Source organism: Mauremys reevesii, linkage group 5 (assembly GCF_016161935.1).
Source record: "Mauremys reevesii isolate NIE-2019 linkage group 5, ASM1616193v1, whole genome shotgun sequence".
In the NCBI taxonomy this organism is placed as follows: domain Eukaryota; kingdom Metazoa; phylum Chordata; order Testudines; family Geoemydidae; genus Mauremys; species Mauremys reevesii.
In genome coordinates, this window is record NC_052627.1 from 140,287,762 (window position 1) to 140,306,850 (window position 19,089).

The 19,089-nt window shown below is 55.9% G+C and overlaps 1 protein-coding gene across 6 annotated transcripts in view; it reads left to right on the plus strand.

Moving 5' to 3' along the window:
* Positions 1 to 19,089, plus strand: part of LOC120406127 (dedicator of cytokinesis protein 2-like) — a 317,936-nt gene that overhangs the window by 223,413 nt on the left and 75,434 nt on the right. For all 6 annotated transcript variants that reach the window (XM_039540455.1, XM_039540456.1, XM_039540457.1 and 3 more), the window contains 2 exons: positions 13,430 to 13,528; positions 17,982 to 18,076. In XM_039540455.1, the coding sequence (XP_039396389.1) occupies positions 13,430 to 13,528; positions 17,982 to 18,076 (194 nt within the window). The remainder of the gene's footprint in view (positions 1 to 13,429; positions 13,529 to 17,981; positions 18,077 to 19,089) is intronic.

The following is a 19,089-nucleotide window of genomic DNA, read 5'->3' on the forward strand; positions in this document are numbered from 1 at the left end:
ACGAAAGCTCATGCTAAAATAAATTTGTTAGTCTTTAAGGTGCCACAAGTACTCCTGTTCTTTTTGCAGATACAGACTAACACAGCTGCTACTCTGATCCCTCTTCTTGGTGTCTTGAAACCAGGACTGGAGGCCTGTCTGGGAGGTGCTTTAGCCAGACACAGTCAGGGCAGAGGAAACTGGCCCTGTTCTTTGGCCTGTGTCTGGCCTGCAGAGCTCTGAGGGGCTGAGCGGTGCGGTCTATGGGGTAGGCTGGCTGCATGTGTGACCCACACCCCTCCTGCGTGCGGGGTTCGGGCCCATCTAGTGGCACCCAGACGAGACCACCTAGAGAGAGAGATGATGAGTCTGCCCTACAGCCGGCTGGCTTTTAGCTCGTGCAGTCAAGGCTCATGCACTAAGCTCCCAAGGTCCCAGGTTCAATCCCACCCACCAGCAAACGGGTCTGTCAGCGTTACACGTGCAGCAGGATAGGGCCTGTGCTGGGTGGGGGTGTACGGGTCTGGCCTGGCTTTGGAGAAGAGCCCCACTCCAGCTGGGTGTTAATGCTGCTGCTGGCGGCAGAGCTGGGTGGTTCTTGTGTGTGGTGAAGGCGCCTCCTGTCTCCAAGTCTGGACAGAATAACCCTGCCAAGGAGACTTGGCACATCCAGGCCTGGGTCCAGCTGGGCTGGTGTCTGCCGCCCAGCCAGTGCCTGGGAGTCTGATCCAGAGCTTGGCACTGCAAAGCAGCATGTCCTGAGCCTGGGGCAGCGGCATGCAGTGCCCTGCTCACAGCTACTCTGGGTGTGGTTTACAGCCTCAGCTATGATGAGTCCTTCACAAGGCCTGAAACACCCCCTCCCACCTCTGCCCTGACTCCCAGCTGCCTCATTCAGCCCCCTCCCCAGCCCCTTAGGATTATGATCTGTCTGCTGGCAGTGCCGCCGGGCAGGATCGGGTTCCTGGCGCTGGGGCAGCACAGACACAGAGCACAGTGCTTCTCCCCTGGAAGAGCCCAAGGACAGGATGACCGGTGCCATCAGAAGGGTGTCCAAGAGGACGACCCTCTCCCCCCCAATCGTTAAGCACACACAGAGACCTTTGCTTTGTTGTTTGTTGGTATGTTTTTAACTTCAGCTCTACTCGCCTATCAGCCCAGCAGTCACTCACTGGTTGGTTTCTGGTAGGTATTATGGCAAAAGTGGGTCATAAGCCACAACTTCCCCAGGCTCTGCGTTCTCCCCCCGCCCTCAGCCCCATCTTTTCACGTACCTGATTGCTGTGGTTATTGGTTTTACAGTAGTGCCAAGAGGCCAGGGCTCCGTCATGCTAGGTGTCGTGCAAGCATCTAGCGGGGACAGTCCATGCCCCAGGAGCTCCCAGGCCGCGTGGGAGATGAGGGAGCAGGGGTACAGCAGACAGGTGGCGGAGCACAAGGGGCAGGGAGACGGGAATGGTCTCGGGGCGGCTGGGGGGTTATTGTAGGCCTGGCGGCAGAGGGAGCTGGAGGGAGCCGATGAGGTGGGAACTGCGGCATGTGCCCACTGTCTGCTGTCCCCTCCTCTCTGCCCCTGAACCCCATCGTCCCACCACCAGCAGCCCTGAGCCCCCTGCAAGATTTTTTCCTGTAAGATCCATTGGCTGGAGATGTCCACAATCGCTGCACTTGGTTGCTGGGTTGTCACCTGTGCAGTTTGATTCCAAGCAGCTACAAACAGCTCACTGCTGGGTGGTGGGGTTGTGACATTGCAGGTAACTCAGCCAGTCATGTCACAACGGGCAGCTCATCTGCATGCTGCAGTCCTGCTAGGGAAAAGTCTTTATCTGAATCCCCCGGAGGCTGTGTGAGTGGGTTGTGCTGCTGGGCAGACTGGCGCTTTGCTGGGAGATTGGTAGCCAGTGTGTGCACAGCTCCCCCGTTCCCTAGCTGAACCATATCCATATGTATGGCAGGGTCTGGCTGCTTCCCTTCCCAGTAATGTCATTTAAATGGAAATACAGTTTCATTGGTACAAGGTGTAACAGGCAGCGCAGTGAGTTCACCTGAATCTAATTCCAGCAGCTGCTAGAAGAGCTGTTCTCACATGACTGAACTAATCTCATCAAATCCCAAAGAGAGCAGCTTGCTTTAGCAGTGTCCGTCCTGTCAGGTTGCTGCCAAGCCCCAACTTTCTATGTAACCTCCAGTCTCACCCAGCTCTGCTGGCTGCTCCTCCCAGAGGGGACAAGCTGCATGCACTGGACTCACGGGGGAAAGGAGTAGGCTGCCCTGCCTGCTAACACCATGGCACTTGGCATTCCCCTCTCGAAGAGCCCCGGGTCCTTGTGCTGGGGCGGTTCCATTCGGAGCCACAGGCCAAGGCGGTCTCTGTCCAGGAGCTGCCGTTAGGCATCTCCTGAGCTGGGCTTGCGGGCAGGTAGGATAGGCGAGAATGCGAGATTCCAGTCCGCCCTATGTCACATGCTCACTGCCTCAGAAAGGGCCCTTGCCACGCACGCTGTGTGTCGCCTGCACTCCCGAGCAAAGTCATGGGCATGGACTGGCCTGGAGCCAGGAGACGTTCATTACAGACTTTGCAGGCAAGTCATGCCTGCTGGGACTGAAGGAATATGGATCACTAGGGGCAGCTAATGACCCCTGTGCCAATGCAGGGCTCTCTCTGCAGTTTGCCCCAGCAAGGCCCTGTGGTGTCTTTGTGCAGGCGCTGCTGACACAGCTGTGGGCCAGTCGGGGACACAGCTCCTGGCTTGCCATGTTCACTCTTTCACTTTTATGCTAATGGGATTGATTTTTATTCATTTACCGTTTAGCTGGATCAGTTTCTGGGTCCTTGGAATGTTTTCCAAGCCTCCCCGTGTCCTTGGATTCACTGCACCTGCTACGTGATAGTCCTGAGCACTGGGGAAAGGTGCAATGTGCAACAGACCCTGCTCCACGGAACAGGAGCCTTCACTGGCAGGGCAAGGAGCCCCCAGTACGCTGCTCCCCAGCCTCAGCTGTGCCCTGGTGGGACTCTCTTCTGGAGCTTCATCTCCAGCGCTCAGTCACTCCCTGCTCTCTCTGCCGAGACTGCTAATGAGGGGCCACTGAATGCCGTTTGTGATGTGCCACCAGCCTTCTGGGTCATCCTGCGCACACTTCCCTTCACCAAAATCACAAGTAGCCACCAGATGGCAGCACTAGTCCGGCACTGCTGACCTGGGGTCAGATTTCAAGTGGTTTTCAAACCGTGGTGGGACCCTGTCTTAATGGGGTCACCACGGCCGGTGTTAGACTTGCTGGGGTCCGGGGCAAAGCCGAACCCCGAGGGCTTCAGCCCTGGCTGGCAGGGCTCAGGTTACAGGCCCCTGCCTGGGGCTAAAGCCCTTGGGCTTCGGCTGTGGACTCCCTCCCCTGGGTGGTGGGGCTCAGGCGGGCTCAGGCTTGGTCCCCCCCCAGGGTCGTGTAGTAATTGTTGTCAGAAGGGGGTCGTGGGGCAGTGAAGTTTGAGAACCCCTGGATTAGACCTAGCGATGGAATAGTCCCTCCCCAAGGCCCCCTGCCAGCCTGGGGCTAGATTGGAGCTAGTGCCCCCTAGAGGGGAAAGGCCTCCTAGCCACCTCTCCACACCCGCCGGCCAGTGTCTCCTGGTGACTGGCGAGGCCTCGTTTCCATGGTGTTTCCCCATCGAGCTGGATGAAGTGTGGGGCACAGGGGGTGGGAAGGGGCTTCGAGCCCTGCAGCATCATGGGACGCTCTCACGCTTGGGTGCGGTGGGCGCCAGCAGCCAGGAAGAGCGGAAGGCAAAGGGGGTTCACGTTCATGCACATAGTGGTTGGTATGAAAGTGGGTCTGAGGACAGATGGGCCGGTTTCCATTGGCAGGGAACCTTCCTTTTGAGCCTTCGCAGCGTGAGCCCATCCCTGGGTCAGAAACTGCCATGACTCTGTCCCCACCCCTCACGAGGCTCCGTTCCCCCTGCCCGGTGGAGCTGTGTTGCCTGCACTGGGTTGTTGTGTGTGTGGCTTTGCCTAGTGGAAGAGGCCTCTTGCAGAGAACGCTTCTCTGCCTCTGCCCCGGAGACGGGGCTGCCGAGTGCTTGCTGGGCAGGGGTGGCAGGTTCCAGACATTGTCAAGTGTCAGTTAAATGAACCAAATGGAACCCGCGTCACCGCTGATGCGTTAGAGCGTTTCACAGGGTCAGGGGGGAGGGGGTTGCCTGGCCAAGACTGCAAAGCCTTGGAGCCAGGCTGTCGCTCAGCGGTGGGGGCAGGTTGAACAGGAGCACAGGACACGTTCTCATTCCCCCACATCTGACAAGCTGTGTAGAACCCGGGGACACATTCTCCTGGCTGGGAGAGAGCAGACTGGGTCCGCGGTCTGGTGCACAACCAGGGGAGGGATGTTCCTCAGAACTTAGGCTGGTGTGAGTGAGGGCTGAGCCGTTCCTGGGGGGAGATGTGCTTAACGCCTGTGGGGCAGGCACACTGGGCAGCGCTAGCTCTGTGCCCAGCGTCCCTGGGTACCCATCACTGGCACTGTCACGTCTAGTCCTGGTTTCTCAAGAGATGGTGCGGGGCAGGGTGTGGGACTGGCAGCTCCCTGCCCCACTCTGCCATTGGGAAGAGGGGAGGATGAAAGCGGGATGGGCTGCTCTGTGCCAGCAGCAGGGAAGGTCACTCTCTCAAGCACTCCCTCATGAGCAGCTCCCAAGGAAACCCAGGTGCTGCTTAGGGTCCCCTGAGGATCGTCCTCTGGGTGCAGTCAGCTGGGGTTTCCAAGGATCACACCCTGCCCAGCTGCCATGGCTAGTTCAGCTGGGGGCGTGGTTTTAATGTCAATGGCTTGCTGAGCTAACCGTAAACGGTGGCTTTAAAAAGCTCTGTAGATGTCACTCTGTGGCGGTGCTGGCCTGATGAGTGGTGAGTCTGTTCGAGCTGCAGTCCCACGAGCGGAAAGCTCAGTAGCACATTAGCCACGTCCCAAGCCATCCAGTGCCCACAAGTGCTAATGCTCCACCTCGGAGCACAGGGCTGCTGCCTGGGGCTTGTGACAGTTCTTGGGGTACCGAGGACTGTGAGTCGCCTTGTTCCCCGCTGCCTCTAGCGGGGGGTGGCGGTGACGGGTCCCCAGGGTGACACCTGGGCTGTGGAACTGCTGAGCCCTCCACACTGTCCCTCACACTGATGCTGCATCGCGCGACAAACCTCTGGCAGGCCCTGCACGTTCACAGCCAGCCAGCCACTCAGGGATAAGGCTACGGTTTAGTCACAGGTGTTTTTAGTGAAAGTCATGGACAGGTCACGGGCAGTAAACAAAAATTCACAGCTGTGACCTGTCCATGACTTGTACTGTATGTCCCTAACTAAAACTTGGGCTGGGGGTATCCTGGGACCCCTGCTGGTGTTGGGGGGGCAGGCGGTGGCATGTGGCCCGGGACCCTCTCTGATGCTGGGGGGAGGGGGGTTGGGGGGCTGGCAGGCTCCCTACCTGACTCTGCAGGTCTCCCTGGAAGTGGCTGGCATGTCCCTGAAGCTCCTAGGGGGAGGGAAGGCCAGGGGGCTCCACACGCTGCCCCCGCCACGAGCGCTGGCTCTCAGCTCCCGTTGGCCAGAAACTGCAGCCAATGGGAGCTGCAGGGGTGAGCAGGCAGAGCCCCCTGCCCCCTTTGCCTAGGAGCTCCTTACACACCTGTCTATAATGTGTAGGCACAAAACCACTGTGATCCTGGGGGTCTTCAGTTTGAGAGACGTGTGCTGGAAGTCTTATGCTGCCAGGACAAAAACACCCTTGGAATTTTTAAACATTGTAGATGACAATTTCCTAACTGAAAAAGTGTTGCAGCCAATGTGGGGGAATTTGTTATTAGACCTTGTCCTAGCAGATAAAGAAGAACTGATTGCAAAACTTAATGGTAACTTAGGTACAAGTGCCCATGACTTGATCACATTTATAATGTCCAAGCGGAATAAAGTCCAGACCAGTAATAGATATACTCGATAATTTAATAGGGCCAGTTTCACAAAGCTGAAAACAATTATGAGTCAGATCAGCTGGGAGGAAGAATTTAATCAGAAAAATGTGAATAATAATTGGGAATAGTTTAAGAACATCTTACTAGATGCCCAAAAACCCACAGCCCCACAATTGAGGAAGAAGACCTGTGCTGCTTAAAAAAACCAACCTGGGTTAGAGGGGAAGAGAAGGCAGCTTAGATAGAAAGATAGATAGAAAGAAAGGGGAAGTTGATAGTAATGAATATTAACCAGAAGTTAGGCATTGTACAAAATTGATAAGGGAAGGCAAAGGACACAAGGTGACCTCTATGGCCCGCAGAGCTAAGGATAATAAGAAGGAGTTTTTAAAAATATATTGGGGGGGGGAGGAGGAATGTTATTGGTCTGTAGATGGACCACTAGATGGGAATTGTAGAATTGGGTCAATAATAATGTGGAAAAAACAGACGTGTTCAATAAATATTTCTGTTCAATATTTGGGGAAGAACAGATGATGCAGTCTCATCATATGGTGATAACACTCTTTCCATTCCATTAGTCTCACTAGCGGATGTTAAACTGAAGCTACTAAAGTTAGACATTTTAAAATCAGCATGTCCAGATAACTGGTGTGCAAGAGATTTAAAAGAGCTGGTTGTGGAGCTCACTGGACCGTTGATGTTGATTTTCAATAAGTCTTGGAGCACTGGGGAAATTCCAGAAGACTGGAAGAAAGCTAATGTGCAATTTTTAAAAAGAGTCACTGGGCTGACCCAGGTCAATTCTAAGCCTGTCAGCTTGACGCCGATTACAGACAAGATAGTGGCACGGCTGCTACTGGAGTCAATTAATAAAGAACTAAAGGAGGCTAATGTAATTAACATGGGCTTTTGGAAGGTAGATCCTGTCAAACTAACTTGATTTTTTTTATGAGATTACAAGTTTGGCTGATAAAGGTAATAGTGGGGCTGTAATGTACTTAGACGTCTGTAAGGCATTTGACTTCGATACCGTAAGACATTTTGATTAAAAACCTAGAGCAATATAAAATTAATTATGTCACACATTAAATGGATTAAAAACCAGCAGTTCCTCCAGAGCCTCCCTGTGGGTGCCCCGCTGTGCCCTGCACCTCTGAGCAGAGGTTTTTGGCAGCAGCGCTTGTTCAGCCTGCACATGTGCCCCACAGCCGCGCTAAGGCTACATGGGGCTGCGTGGGCGAATTGCCCTCAGTTCCTTCTCGGTAGCTTCAGCCTGCGGTGGGCCCCACAGCTGCTAGTATGCAGGAGTTAGTTAGTAGAGAGTGTTTGTAGCTGTTGGATCAGCCGTTCCCTTTTCTTTCTTTCGTTCTTTCTTTCACTCGCTGGAATGCTAAAGGTGACTCTCTTATCATGTGGCTGTTCCAGTCAGTGATGGGCATTCCCACTGCCTGTGCTGTTTGGGTGATACCAATATCCCTAGTAAGTGCAAGATACTCACTTCCTTCAAGGGTAGATGACCCCACCCCCAAAAAACCCAGGGAGATCAAATTTAAGCTGCTGCTGATGGAGCAAGCCCTGTGGCCTCGTCCATATTGATATCTTGGTCACTGGATGTCGCTAGAGAAATAGGTGGTACTGTGGCAGCAAGTACATCTATGGTACTGAAGACCTCAGCAAAGGTAGTTCCATTACCCACCTCTGAGCACAAGGAGATGAGTAAATCTCCAAGAAAATCTTTAGTATCAGAGGGGAACCGTGTTAGTCTGGATCTGTAAAAGCAGCAAAGAGTCCTGTGGCACCTTATAGACTAACAGACGTATTGGAGCATGAGCTTTCGTGGGTCACATGCATCCGAAGAAGTGGTTATTCACCCACGAAAGCTCATGCTGCAAAACGTCTGTTAGTCTATAAGGTGCCACAGGACTCTGCTGCTTTTACAAGAAAAACTTTGTCACCGACACCCAAGGAGAGTATGGAGCCCTCAGGTCCCAAGGGGAGTGCCACGCAGGCACCAAGTGATGTTGGTACTGCAGAGGCAAAGAGGAGTCCGTCATCTGAGACAGACATAGTCCCAATCTCTGGTACACATTGTGTATTCGGGCCCATTCACCTGGGTATTAGTAGAGATCAAAGTGATTGGTGAAGGTAGAAGAGTGTATTTGATATTTAAACTCCATGAAAATTACTGGGATGTTACCTGCGTTGTTTTCACTGATCTGTCTCCTGGTGCAATATCATAGCAACATTTACCGTGTGTGCACCCCTGTAATAATCAGCCCATCAAGGAAGCCTTGTGGGATGCTAGTGAAGGACTTTAACAGACAAGTGCTAATTTCAGAGCAAGTGGCCACCGTGTGTGATGACCAGAGGTCAGTGACTCAAAGTGCATTCCTCACGCACCGCCATCAAAGGAAAAGCCCACGTGGGTGGTGACCCTGTCAGCTTGTTTTCTGCGAGAAGACGCTGTAAGTGTGGAGTCAAGGAAGGATCCTGCATCTCTGGCCTGGTTGGACTCTTACAGAGCAGGGTACCAGAGGCACAGCGGAGATCCCCAGAGACAATCTGGGCACCCTGAAGACTTTTGGGAAACTGGCAGTTCATTCATCACTGCCACCATTTGCAATTACAAACCACGACTCACCCGTACATATATTTTACCTGCTTTAAACGCTCAATAACTCTCACTTCCCTTTCTTAGCTAATAACCTTTCTGTTAGTTTGCTATAGAAGTGGCTGCCAGCATTGGCTTTGGTGTACGCTCTAGGCTGCCAACTGATCTGGGGTAAGTGACAGTCTCTCAGGACTGGGAGCACCCTGATGTGTGATTTTTGGTATAAGTGACTATTATCACTCAGTGCAGGTTCTTTGGGTGGAAGAGAGACTGGGAGTCTGAGGGGACTGTCTGTGACTCCAGGGGAGGATTGGTACAGAGATCCAAGAGTTCCAATTTGTCACTGGCTTGGTGAAATCTAATTACAGACCTCACCACCACCTGGGGGTGTCTGCCCTGTTTTTTGACAGTCTGCCCTGAGGTTGGCACTCACAGTGGTGAGCTGCTCCAGACAGTGGGACACCGATACCCAGAGCAGCAGAGACAGCGGTGACGAGTTCTTAGCCTAGTGATGAACAACATTTGGAACCGCTAACAGGAAAATCAGCAGTACCAAAGACCACTGGAGCACCTACAGTGCCGAGGGAATCAAAGCGACTCACTCCCAGGTCAAGCACTCAGTACCAGCTGCATTGGTACCAAAGCTGCCCTCCACAGGGTCCTGCTTGATCCTCTGTTTGACACCATCGGTGCCGCAAGAATTTAGGTACCCTAAGGACCTGATAGCATCTTTGGAGTCGGAGTTTCCTGTTAATGAGTGCTGGGGGGTTGTCAGCATTCAGATTCTCTCAGTATCTGGCCCACCAGTATCCTGGAATACCATGTTTGCCCTTGGCTATCTTGCAAATGGAACAGCTATCTCCCCCCAGGAATATATGGAAGAGGACTCTTCATACTCGTAAGTTACATCCAAGTTCCCTTTGTCACACAGCTCCTGAACCTCATCTCAAAGATTCAGGGCCATTCTCAAGTAACAGTAAGAGATTGTCTTCAACTGCTGCAGCAAACGGCTGAACCTCCAGGCTAGGAATATCACGTGGAAGGCTCAGGAGTTTAGTTACCATTTGTAATTTAGAGAGAAATGTCTGCTGAGGTCATCTGCCAGGTTGTTCTGAATACCTAGGAGGAATGAAGCTGAGATGACTATCTGGTTGGCTATGTGTCACTTCAGCAAAGAGAGATGGGAAACGTACTGCTCCCTGATGGATGACGTAATGCATGCATGCCACATTGTCTGTCATTATCTTTATTGACTTGGACCTGATCAGTGGTAGAACGTGTAAGCAAGCATTTTTGACGGCTCTCAGTTCCAGAACATTGATGGGAAGAAGCTGCTCCTATAGTGACCATTTGCTCTGAACCTTATGAGATCCCAGATGTGCCCCCAACCCAGACATGAAGCGTCCGACTTTATGACTCTGGTAGGGGGATTCTGGAAGAACGGAACACATTGCACATGTTTTGGTTGGGTCTTCTACCACTTGAATGATTGTATAACCCACTGGGGAATGACAGTAACCTGGCCTTGACTGTGCTTGCTTGGTTTGTAAACAGTTTGCAGCCATCCCTGTAGACCTCAAAAGACATTGCATGGTGCATTGTACTACAAAGATGCAAGCTGGGAGAGCAATACAGCGGTGCCCAGACAATCCAGGAAGTTTTTGAAAAGTGTAGGGGACAATTTCCTGGTGCAAGTGCTGGAGGAACCAGCTAGGGTGACCAGACATCCCGATAAAATAGGGACTGTCCCGATTTTTAGGCATTTGTCCTGCATCCTGATTGATGTTTGGTCAGGACGCAATTTGTCCCGATATTTCGCACTCCTGGTTTTTGTTTTGTTCTGTTTTGTTCCGCCAGCGGGACTCCGCTTTTTTTTTTCCCCCTCCTCTCTCTGCCAGTGAGACTCCGAGTCTCCGCTTTTTTTTTTTTTTTGCTCCGCTGGAGGGACTCTTTCCCCCCACCCCCCAATGTGTCCCGATATTTTCTTCATCCCATCTGGTCACCCTAGAACCAGCTAGGGGCAGAGCTCTTCTTGACCTGCTGCTCACAAACAGGGAAGAATTGTAGGGTAAGCAAAAGTGGATGGGAACCAGGGAGGCAGTGACCATGAGATGGTCGAGTTCAGGATCCTGACACAAGGAAGAAAGGAGAGCAGCAGAATACGGACCCTGGACTTCAGAAAAGCAGACTTTGACTCCCTCAGGGAGCTGATGGGCAGGATCCCCTGGGAGAATAACATGAGGAGGAAAGGAGTCCAGGAGAGCTGGCTGTATTTTAAAGAATCCTTATTTAGGTTGCAGGAACAAACCATCCTGATGTGTAGAAAGAACATTAAATATGGCAGGCGACCAGCTTGGCTTAACAGTGAAATCCTTGCTGATCTTAAACGCAAAAAAAAAGCTTACAAGAAGTGGAAGATTGGACAAATGGCCAGGGAGGAGTATAAAAATATTGCTCAGGCATGCAGGAGTGAAATCAGGAAGGCCAAATCACACTTGGAGTTGCAGCTAGCGAGCGATGTTAAAAGTAACAAGAAGAGTTTATTCAGGTATGTTACCAACAAGAAGAAAGTCAAGGAAAGTGTGGGCCCCTTACTGAATGAGGGAGACAACCTAGTGACAGAGGATGTGGAAAAAGCTGATGTACTCTCTGCTTTTTTTGCCTCTGTTTTCACAAACAAGGTCAGCTCCCAGACAGCTGCACTGGGCAGCACAGTATGGGGAGAAGGTGACCAGCCCTCTGTGGAGAAAGAAGTGGTTCAGGACTATTTAGAAAAGCTGCACAAGCACAAGTCCATGGGGCCGGATGCGCTGCATCCGAGGGTGCTAAAGGAGTTGGCGGATGTGATTGCAGAGCCATTGGCCATTATCTTTGAAAACTCATGGCGATTGGGGGAGGTCCCAGATGACGAGGAAAAGGCTACTGTAGTGCCCATCTTTAAAAAAGGGAAGAAGGAGGATCCGGGGAACTACAGGCCAGTCAGTCTCACCTCAGTCCCTGGAAAAATCATGGAGCAGGTCCTCAAGGAATCAATTCGGAAGCACTTAGAGGAGAGGAAAGTGATCAGGAACAGTCAGCATGGATTCACCAAGGGCAAGTCATGCCTGACTAACCTAATTGCCTTCTATGATGAGATAACTGGGTCTGTGGATGAGAGGAAAGCAGTGGCTGTGTTATTTCTTGATTTTAGCAAAGCTTTTGATACGGTCTCCCACAGTATTCTTGCCAGCAAGTTAAAGAAATATGGGCTGGATGAATGGACTATAAGGTGGCTAGAAAGCTGGCTAGATCGTCAGGCTCAACGGGTAGTGATCAACGGCTCCATGTCTAGTTGGCAGCCGGTATCAAGAGGGGTGCCCCAAGGGTCGGTCCTGCGGCCAGTTTTGTTCAACATCTTTATCAATGATCTGGATGATGGGATTTATTGCACCTTCAGCCAGTTTGCAGATGACACTAAACTGGGAGGAGTGGTAGATACGCTGGAGGGTAGGGATAGGGTCCAGAGTGACCTAGACAAATTGGAGGATTGGGCCAAAAGAAACCTGATGAGGTTCAACAAGGACAAGTGCAGAGTCCTGCACTTAGGACGGAAGAATCCCATGCACTGCTACAGACTAGGGACCGAATGGCTAGGAAGCAGTTCTTCAGAAAAGGACCTAGGGGTTACAGTGGACGAGAAGCTGGATATGAGTCAACAGTGTGCCCTTGTTGCCAAGAAGGCTAATGGCATTCTGGGCTGTATAATTAGGGGCATTGCTAGCAGATCAAGGGACGTGATCATTCCCCTCTATTCAGCATTGCTGAGGCCTCATCTGTAGTTCTGTGTCCAGTTTGGGGACCCACACTACAAGGAGGATGTGGAAAAATTGGAGAGAGTCCAGCAGAGGGCAACAAAAATGATTAGGGGGCTGGGGCCCATGGCTTACGAGGAGAGGCTGAGGGAACTGGGATTGTTTAGTCTGCAGAAGAGAAGAGTGAGGGGGGATTTGATAGCAGCCTTCAATAATCTGAAAGGGGGTTCCAAAGAGGATGGAGCTTGGCTGTTCAGTGGTACCAGATGACAGAACAAGGAGTAATGGTCTCAAGTTGCAGAGGGGAAGGTTTAGGTTGGATATTAGGAAACACTATTTCACTAGGAGGGTGGTGAAGCACTGGAATGGGTTCCCTAGGGAGGTGGTGGAATCTCCTTCCTTAGAGGTTTTTAAGGTCAGGCTTGACAAAGCCCTGGCTGGGATGATTTAGTTGGGGATTGGTCTTGCTTCCTAACTGTCAGAGTGGTTAAGAGGTTGTGGAATCCCCATCATTGGAGGTTTTTAAGAGCAGGGTTGGACAAACACCTGTCAGGGATGGTCTAGATCAGGGGTAGGCAACCTATGACACACGTGCTGAAGGCGACACGCGAGCTGATTTTCAGTGGCACTCACAATGCCCGGGTCCTGGACACCTGTCCGGGGGGGGGGCTCTGCATTTTAATTTAATTTTAAATGAAGCTTCTTGAACATTTTAAAAACCTTATTTACTTTACATACAACAATAGTTTAGTTATATATTCTAGACTTCTAGAAAGAGACCTTCTAATAACGTTAAAACGTATTACTGGCACACAAAACCTTGAATTAGAATGAATAAATGAAGACTCGTTACACCACTGCTGAAAGGTTGCCGACCCCTGGTCTAGATAATACCTAGTCCTGCCATGAGTGCAGGGGACCGGACTAGATGACCTCTCGAGGTCCCTTCCAGTCCTACGATTCTATGGGTGGGCTGTGGCCGTGGGTCAGGCCAGGGGACCGCAGTGAGTAATCGCTTGGTTCGCTGCACCCCAAGGCCTGGGCCACTCAGCATCTGTCCTGTTGACTCCCTGGTCTGTCTCTCCTCAGAGTCACTACGTGGCCTGCATGGCAGCCATCCTGAACCAGATGGACGAGGCCCATTACAGCTCCTACATCCAGGCCTTCTCAGCCCGGACCGACCTGGTGGTGAGTCGCCCGCTCAGCCTGTGCTCTCCAGGGCCCGGCCCGGCAGCTCTCGGGGCTGTCGCTCGTCGTGGTGCTGGCGTATCACCCACCCCCAGGCCAGACAGCCCCTGCCCCCGTCCTGTCCCAGACACTCCTCAGCTGCTCTGCATCCCTTCTGCATGGCCCAGGCCGGTCCCTTCCCATGGGCTGCGGGCAGGGGTCTCCCACACCCAGCCGGGCAGTGCCCAGCTGGCAGGCCGCCCCCAGGCACTGGCCAGGCTCACTGGCTGTGACGCCTCGCCTTGGTGCGTCTATGGGAGGGTGCCGCCTAGGGCCCGGGGGGCGGGGCGGGGAGGGTGAAAGCCAGCAGCTCCCAGAGCGTCACCGGTTGGCATCGGCTCGGGCATTAGCTCCAGGAGCAGCTCTGCAGCAGAGGGGATGGGATGGGGTGAGGGGCTGCGGAGCCAGGGTGGGAGGGGGATTGAAGGGAGGAGACTGGGACAGACACCCCAGGGGGAAGGGGGGCCTTAGGGGCTGGTGTCGAGTGGGTCAGTGGGGGCGGGACATGGGCCTGCCCAGACCCGAGCCTGAGCCACAAAGCTGAATAGTTGGGGGCGGGGACAGGGGCTGGTGCTTTCCTGTGCTCACCTCCCTCCTCGCTAGTGCCCCCCAGCGCCAGCCCCCCCCAGACGTTGCTAGGAGACGGTGGCGGAGTTCGGGGTCCTGGGGGGTGGGCTCTGTAGGCTGCACAGTAGTAAGAGGCTTGGCAGTGGCAGTGCTGTTCCCCAGCCTACCGCCGGCCCCTCCCCCACAGCACCCCAGAGCCAGCTCCTCAGCACCCCGTCCCTCATGGCACCCCCACTGCCAGCTCCTCAGAACCCCTCCCCCACAGCACCCCAGAACCAGCTTCTCAGCACCCCCTCCTCCACGGCACCCCACCTCCAGCTCCTCAGAACCCCTCCCCCACAGTACCCCACCTCCAGCTCCTCAGCACCCCCTCCTCCACAGCACCCCAGAGCCAGCTCCTCAGTACCCCCTCCTCCACGGCACCCCAGAACCAGCTCCTCGGCACCCCGTCCCCCACGGCACCCCAGAACCAGCTCCTCGGCACCCCCTCCTCCATGGCACCCCAGAACCAGTTCCTCGGCACCCCGTCCCCCACGGCACCCCACCTCCAGCTCCTCACCACCCCCTCCTCCACGGCACCCCAGAACCAGCTCCTCAGTACCCCGTCCCCCACGGCACCCCACCTCCAGCTCCTCAGCACCCCCTCCTCCACGGCACCCCAGAACCAGCTCCTCAGTACCCGTCCCCACGGCACCCCACCTCCAGCTCCTCACCCCCCCTCCGCCACGGCACCCCAGAGCCAGCTCCTCAGTACCCCGTCCCCCACGGCACCCCACCTCCAGCTCCTCAGCCCCCTTGGCACCCCAGAACCAGCTCCTCAGTACCCTGTCCCCCACGGCACCCCACCTCCAGCTCCTCAGCACCCCCTCCTCCACGGCACCCCAGAACCAGCTCCTCGGCACCCCCTCCCTCATGGCACCCCCACTGCCAGCTCCTCAGAACCCCTCCCCCACAGTACCCCACCTCCAGCTCCTCAGCACCCCCTCCTCCACGGCACCCCAGAGCCAGCTGCTCAGTACCCCGTCCCCCACGGCACCCCACCTCCAGCTCCTCAGCACCCCCTCCTCCACGGCACCCCAGAACCAGCTCCTCAGTACCCCGTCCCCCACGGCACCCCAGAACCAGCTCCTCAGTACCCCATCCCCCACGGCACCCCAGAACCAGCTCCTCGGCACCCCCTCCCTCATGGCACCCCCACTGCCAGCTCCTCAGAACCCCTCCCCCACCCAACCCCACCGCCAGCTCCTCAGCACCCCCTCCCCCACAGCACCCCAGAACCAGCTCCTCGGCACCCCCTCCCTCATGGCACCCCCACTGCCAGCTCCTCAAAACCCCTTCCCCCACGGCATCCCCACTGCCAGCTCCTCAGAACCCCCTCCTCCACGGCACCCCAGAACCAGCTCCTCAGTACCCCGTCCCCCACAGCACCCCACCTCCAGCTCCTCAGCACCCCCTCCTCCACCGCTCCCCAGACCCAGCTCCTCAGTAGCGCGGCCCACCCCGCACCCCACCTCCAGCTCCTCAGCACCCCCTCCTCCACGGCACCCCAGAACCAGCTCCTCAGTACCCCGTCCCCCACGGCACCCCACCTCCAGCTCCTCACCACCCCCTCCTCCATGGCACCCCAGAACCAGCTCCTCAGTACCCCGTCCCCCACGGCACCCCACCTCCAGCTCCTCAGCCCCCCCTTGGCACCCCAGAACCAGCTCCTCAGTACCCTGTCCCCCACGGCACCCCACCTCCAGCTCCTCAGCACCCCCTCCTCCACGGCACCCCAGAACCAGCTCCTCAGTACCCCGTCCCCCACGGCACCCCACCTCCAGCTCCTCAGCACCACCTCCTCCACGGCACCCCAGAACCAGCTCCTCAGTACCCCGGCCCCCACGGCACGCCACCTCCCGCGCCTCAGCCCCCTTGGCACCCCACCTCCAGCTCCTCAGCACCCCCTCCTCCACGGCACCCCAGAACCAGCTCCTCAGTATCCCGTCCCCCACGGCACCCCACCTCCAGCTCCTCAGCACCCCTCCTCCACGGCACCCCAGAACCAGCTCCTCAGTACCCCGTCCCCCACGGCACCCCACCTCCAGCTCCTCACCACCCCCTCCTCCACGGCACCCCAGAACCAGCTCCTCAGTACCCCGTCCCCCACGGCACCCCACCTCCAGCTCCTCAGCACCCCCTCCTCCACGGCACCCCAGAACCAGATCCTCAGTACCCCGTCCCCCACGGCACCCCACCTCCAGCTCCTCCCCCCCCCCTGGGCACCCCACCTCCAGCTCCTCAGCACCCCCTCCTCCACGGCACCCCAGAACCAGCTCCTCAGTATCCCGTCCCCCACGGCACCCCACCTCCAGCTCCTCAGCACCCCCTCCTCCACGGCACCCCAGAACCAGCTCCTCAGTACCCCGTCCCCCACGGCACCCCACCTCCAGCTCCTCACCACCCCCTCCTCCACGGCACCCCAGAACCAGCTCCTCGGCACCCCCTCCCTCATGGCATCCCCACTGCCAGCTCCTCAGTACCCCGTCCCCCACGGCACCCCACCTCCAGCTCCTCAGCCCCCTTGGCAACCCACCTCCAGCTCCTCAGCACCCCTCCTCCACGGCACCCCAGAACCAGCTCCTCGGCACCCCCTCCCTCACAGCACCCCCACTGCCAGCTCCTCAGAACCCGTCCCCCACAGTACCTCACCTCCAGCTCCTCGGCACCCCCTCCCCCACGGAACCCCAGAACCAGCTCCTCGGCACCCCCTCGCTCACAGTACCCCACCTCCAGCTCCTCAGCCCCCCCTTGGCACCCCCCCTCCAGCTCCTCAGCACCCCCTCCTCCACGGCACCCCAGAACCAGCTCCTCGGCACCCCCTCCCCCACGACACCCCAGAACCAGCTCCTCGGCACCCCCTCCCTCATGACACCCCCACTGCCAGCTCCTCAGAACCCCTCCCCCACAGTACCCCACCTCCAGCTCCTCAGAACCCCTCCCCACAGTACCCCACCTCCAGCTCCTCGGCACCCCTCCCCACGGCACCCCAGAACCAGCTCCTCGGCACCCCCTCCTCACGGCACCCCACTGCCAGCTCCTCAGAACCCGTCCCCACAGTACCCCACCTCCAGCTCCTCGGCACCCCCTCCCCACGGCACCCCAGAACCAGCTTCTTGGCCCCCCCTCCCTCACAGCACTCCCACTGCCCGCTCCTCAGAACCCGTCCCCACAGTACCTCACCTCCAGCTCCTCGGGCCCCCGACAGCACCCCAGAACCAGCTCCTCGGCACCCCCTCCCTCACAGCACCCCCACTGCCAGCTCCTCAGAACCCGTCCCCCACAGTACCTCACCTCCAGCTCCTCGGCCCCCCATTCCCCATGGCACCCCACGTCCAGCTCCTTAGCACACACCCCCGCGCGGCACCCCAGAGCCAGCTCCTCAAAAACCTTCCCCCACGGCACCCCCACTGCCAGCTCTGTCTCCTTGGCACCCCCCAGCCCAAGCGCCTCTGCTGCTGTTCTCCGTGGGCAGAGGGAAGAGACCTGCCCGCTCGCCCCTTGCTGCCTCTGAGGGACCACGTGGGGACAAGCTTGTACCCAGTGTGTGAGGGCGGGGGGGGGGGCGCAGCCCGGTCCCAGGCCAGAGAGGAGACTCTTTGCTCTTGGGGCCCTACGAGAGCCCTGAAGAGATGGGCCAACCCTTCCCTCACCAGCCAGGTGCCCCATCCTCTCGCCTCTTCCCCAGCCCGTCAGCCTCACCTCCATCCTCAGCCAGCTCGCCCGGCCCGGGCTGGGCCCCCTCGCCCCCAGGGACCCCAGGCGACTGCAGCACCCCGGGTCCTAACAGGGCCTCCTTGCTTGGCAGGACTTTCTCATGGAGACCTTCCTCCTGTTCAAGGACCTGATTGGCAAGACGGTGTATCCCTCCGACTGGATGGTGATGAACATGGTGCAGAACCGGTGAGCAGGGCCCGGTCCCAGGGCTGGGCTGGTGGGAAGGAACATGCGGCGTCCTAGGACTGAGGGGCTGTGGGGCTCCTCTCCCACAAGCGCCCAGAGCTGGGGGGAGTGTGAGCTGCCCAGGGCACATGCCCCGGCAGCCCGGCCAGGGGGATCCCCCGGCTCCAGCTCAGGGGTGGCAGGGCGAAGGCGCTGGACGGTGAGACGTGCTGGGGGCTGTGTGGGTTAGGGAGGCACTGATGGCCGGGGGTGTTTCTGGGAGGTGGGGCACCAGGGGGATGTTTAGCCAGGAGCTGGGCTGGGGGTGTCATGGCAATGAAGTAAAAATCTTAAATGAATCCACAGGTTCCATAGAATCTCTATGGATGGTAATTTCATGCTCTAATAAGAATATAACAATAGGGATCTATTATCGATCACCTGTCCGGGACAGTGATAGTGATGAAGAAATGCTAAGGGAAATTAGAGAGGCTATCAAAAAAAAAGAACTCAAGAATAGTGGGGGATTTCAGTTATCCCCATATTGACTGGGTACATGTCACCTCAGGACGAAATGCAGACACAAAATTTCTCGATACTTTAAATGACTGCTTCATGGAGCAGCTGGTACGGGAACCTGCAAGGGGAGAGGCAACTCTAGATTTAGTCCTGAGTGGAGCGCAGGAGCTGGTCCAAGAGGTAACTATAACAGGACTGCTTGGAAATAGTGACCATAATATAACAACATTTAACATTCTTGTGGTGGGAAGAACATCTCAACAGCCCAACACTGTGGCACTTAATTTCAGAAAGGGGAACTATGCAAAAATGAGGAGGTTAGTTAAACAGAAATTAAAAGGTACAGTGACTAGAGTGAAATCCCTGCAAGCTGCATGGACACTTTTCAAAGACACCATAATAGGGGCCAACTTCAATGTATACCCCAATTAAAAAACACAGTAAAAGAATTTAAAAAATAGCCACCGTGGCTTAACAACCATGTAAAAGAAGCAGTGAGAGATAAAAACGCATCT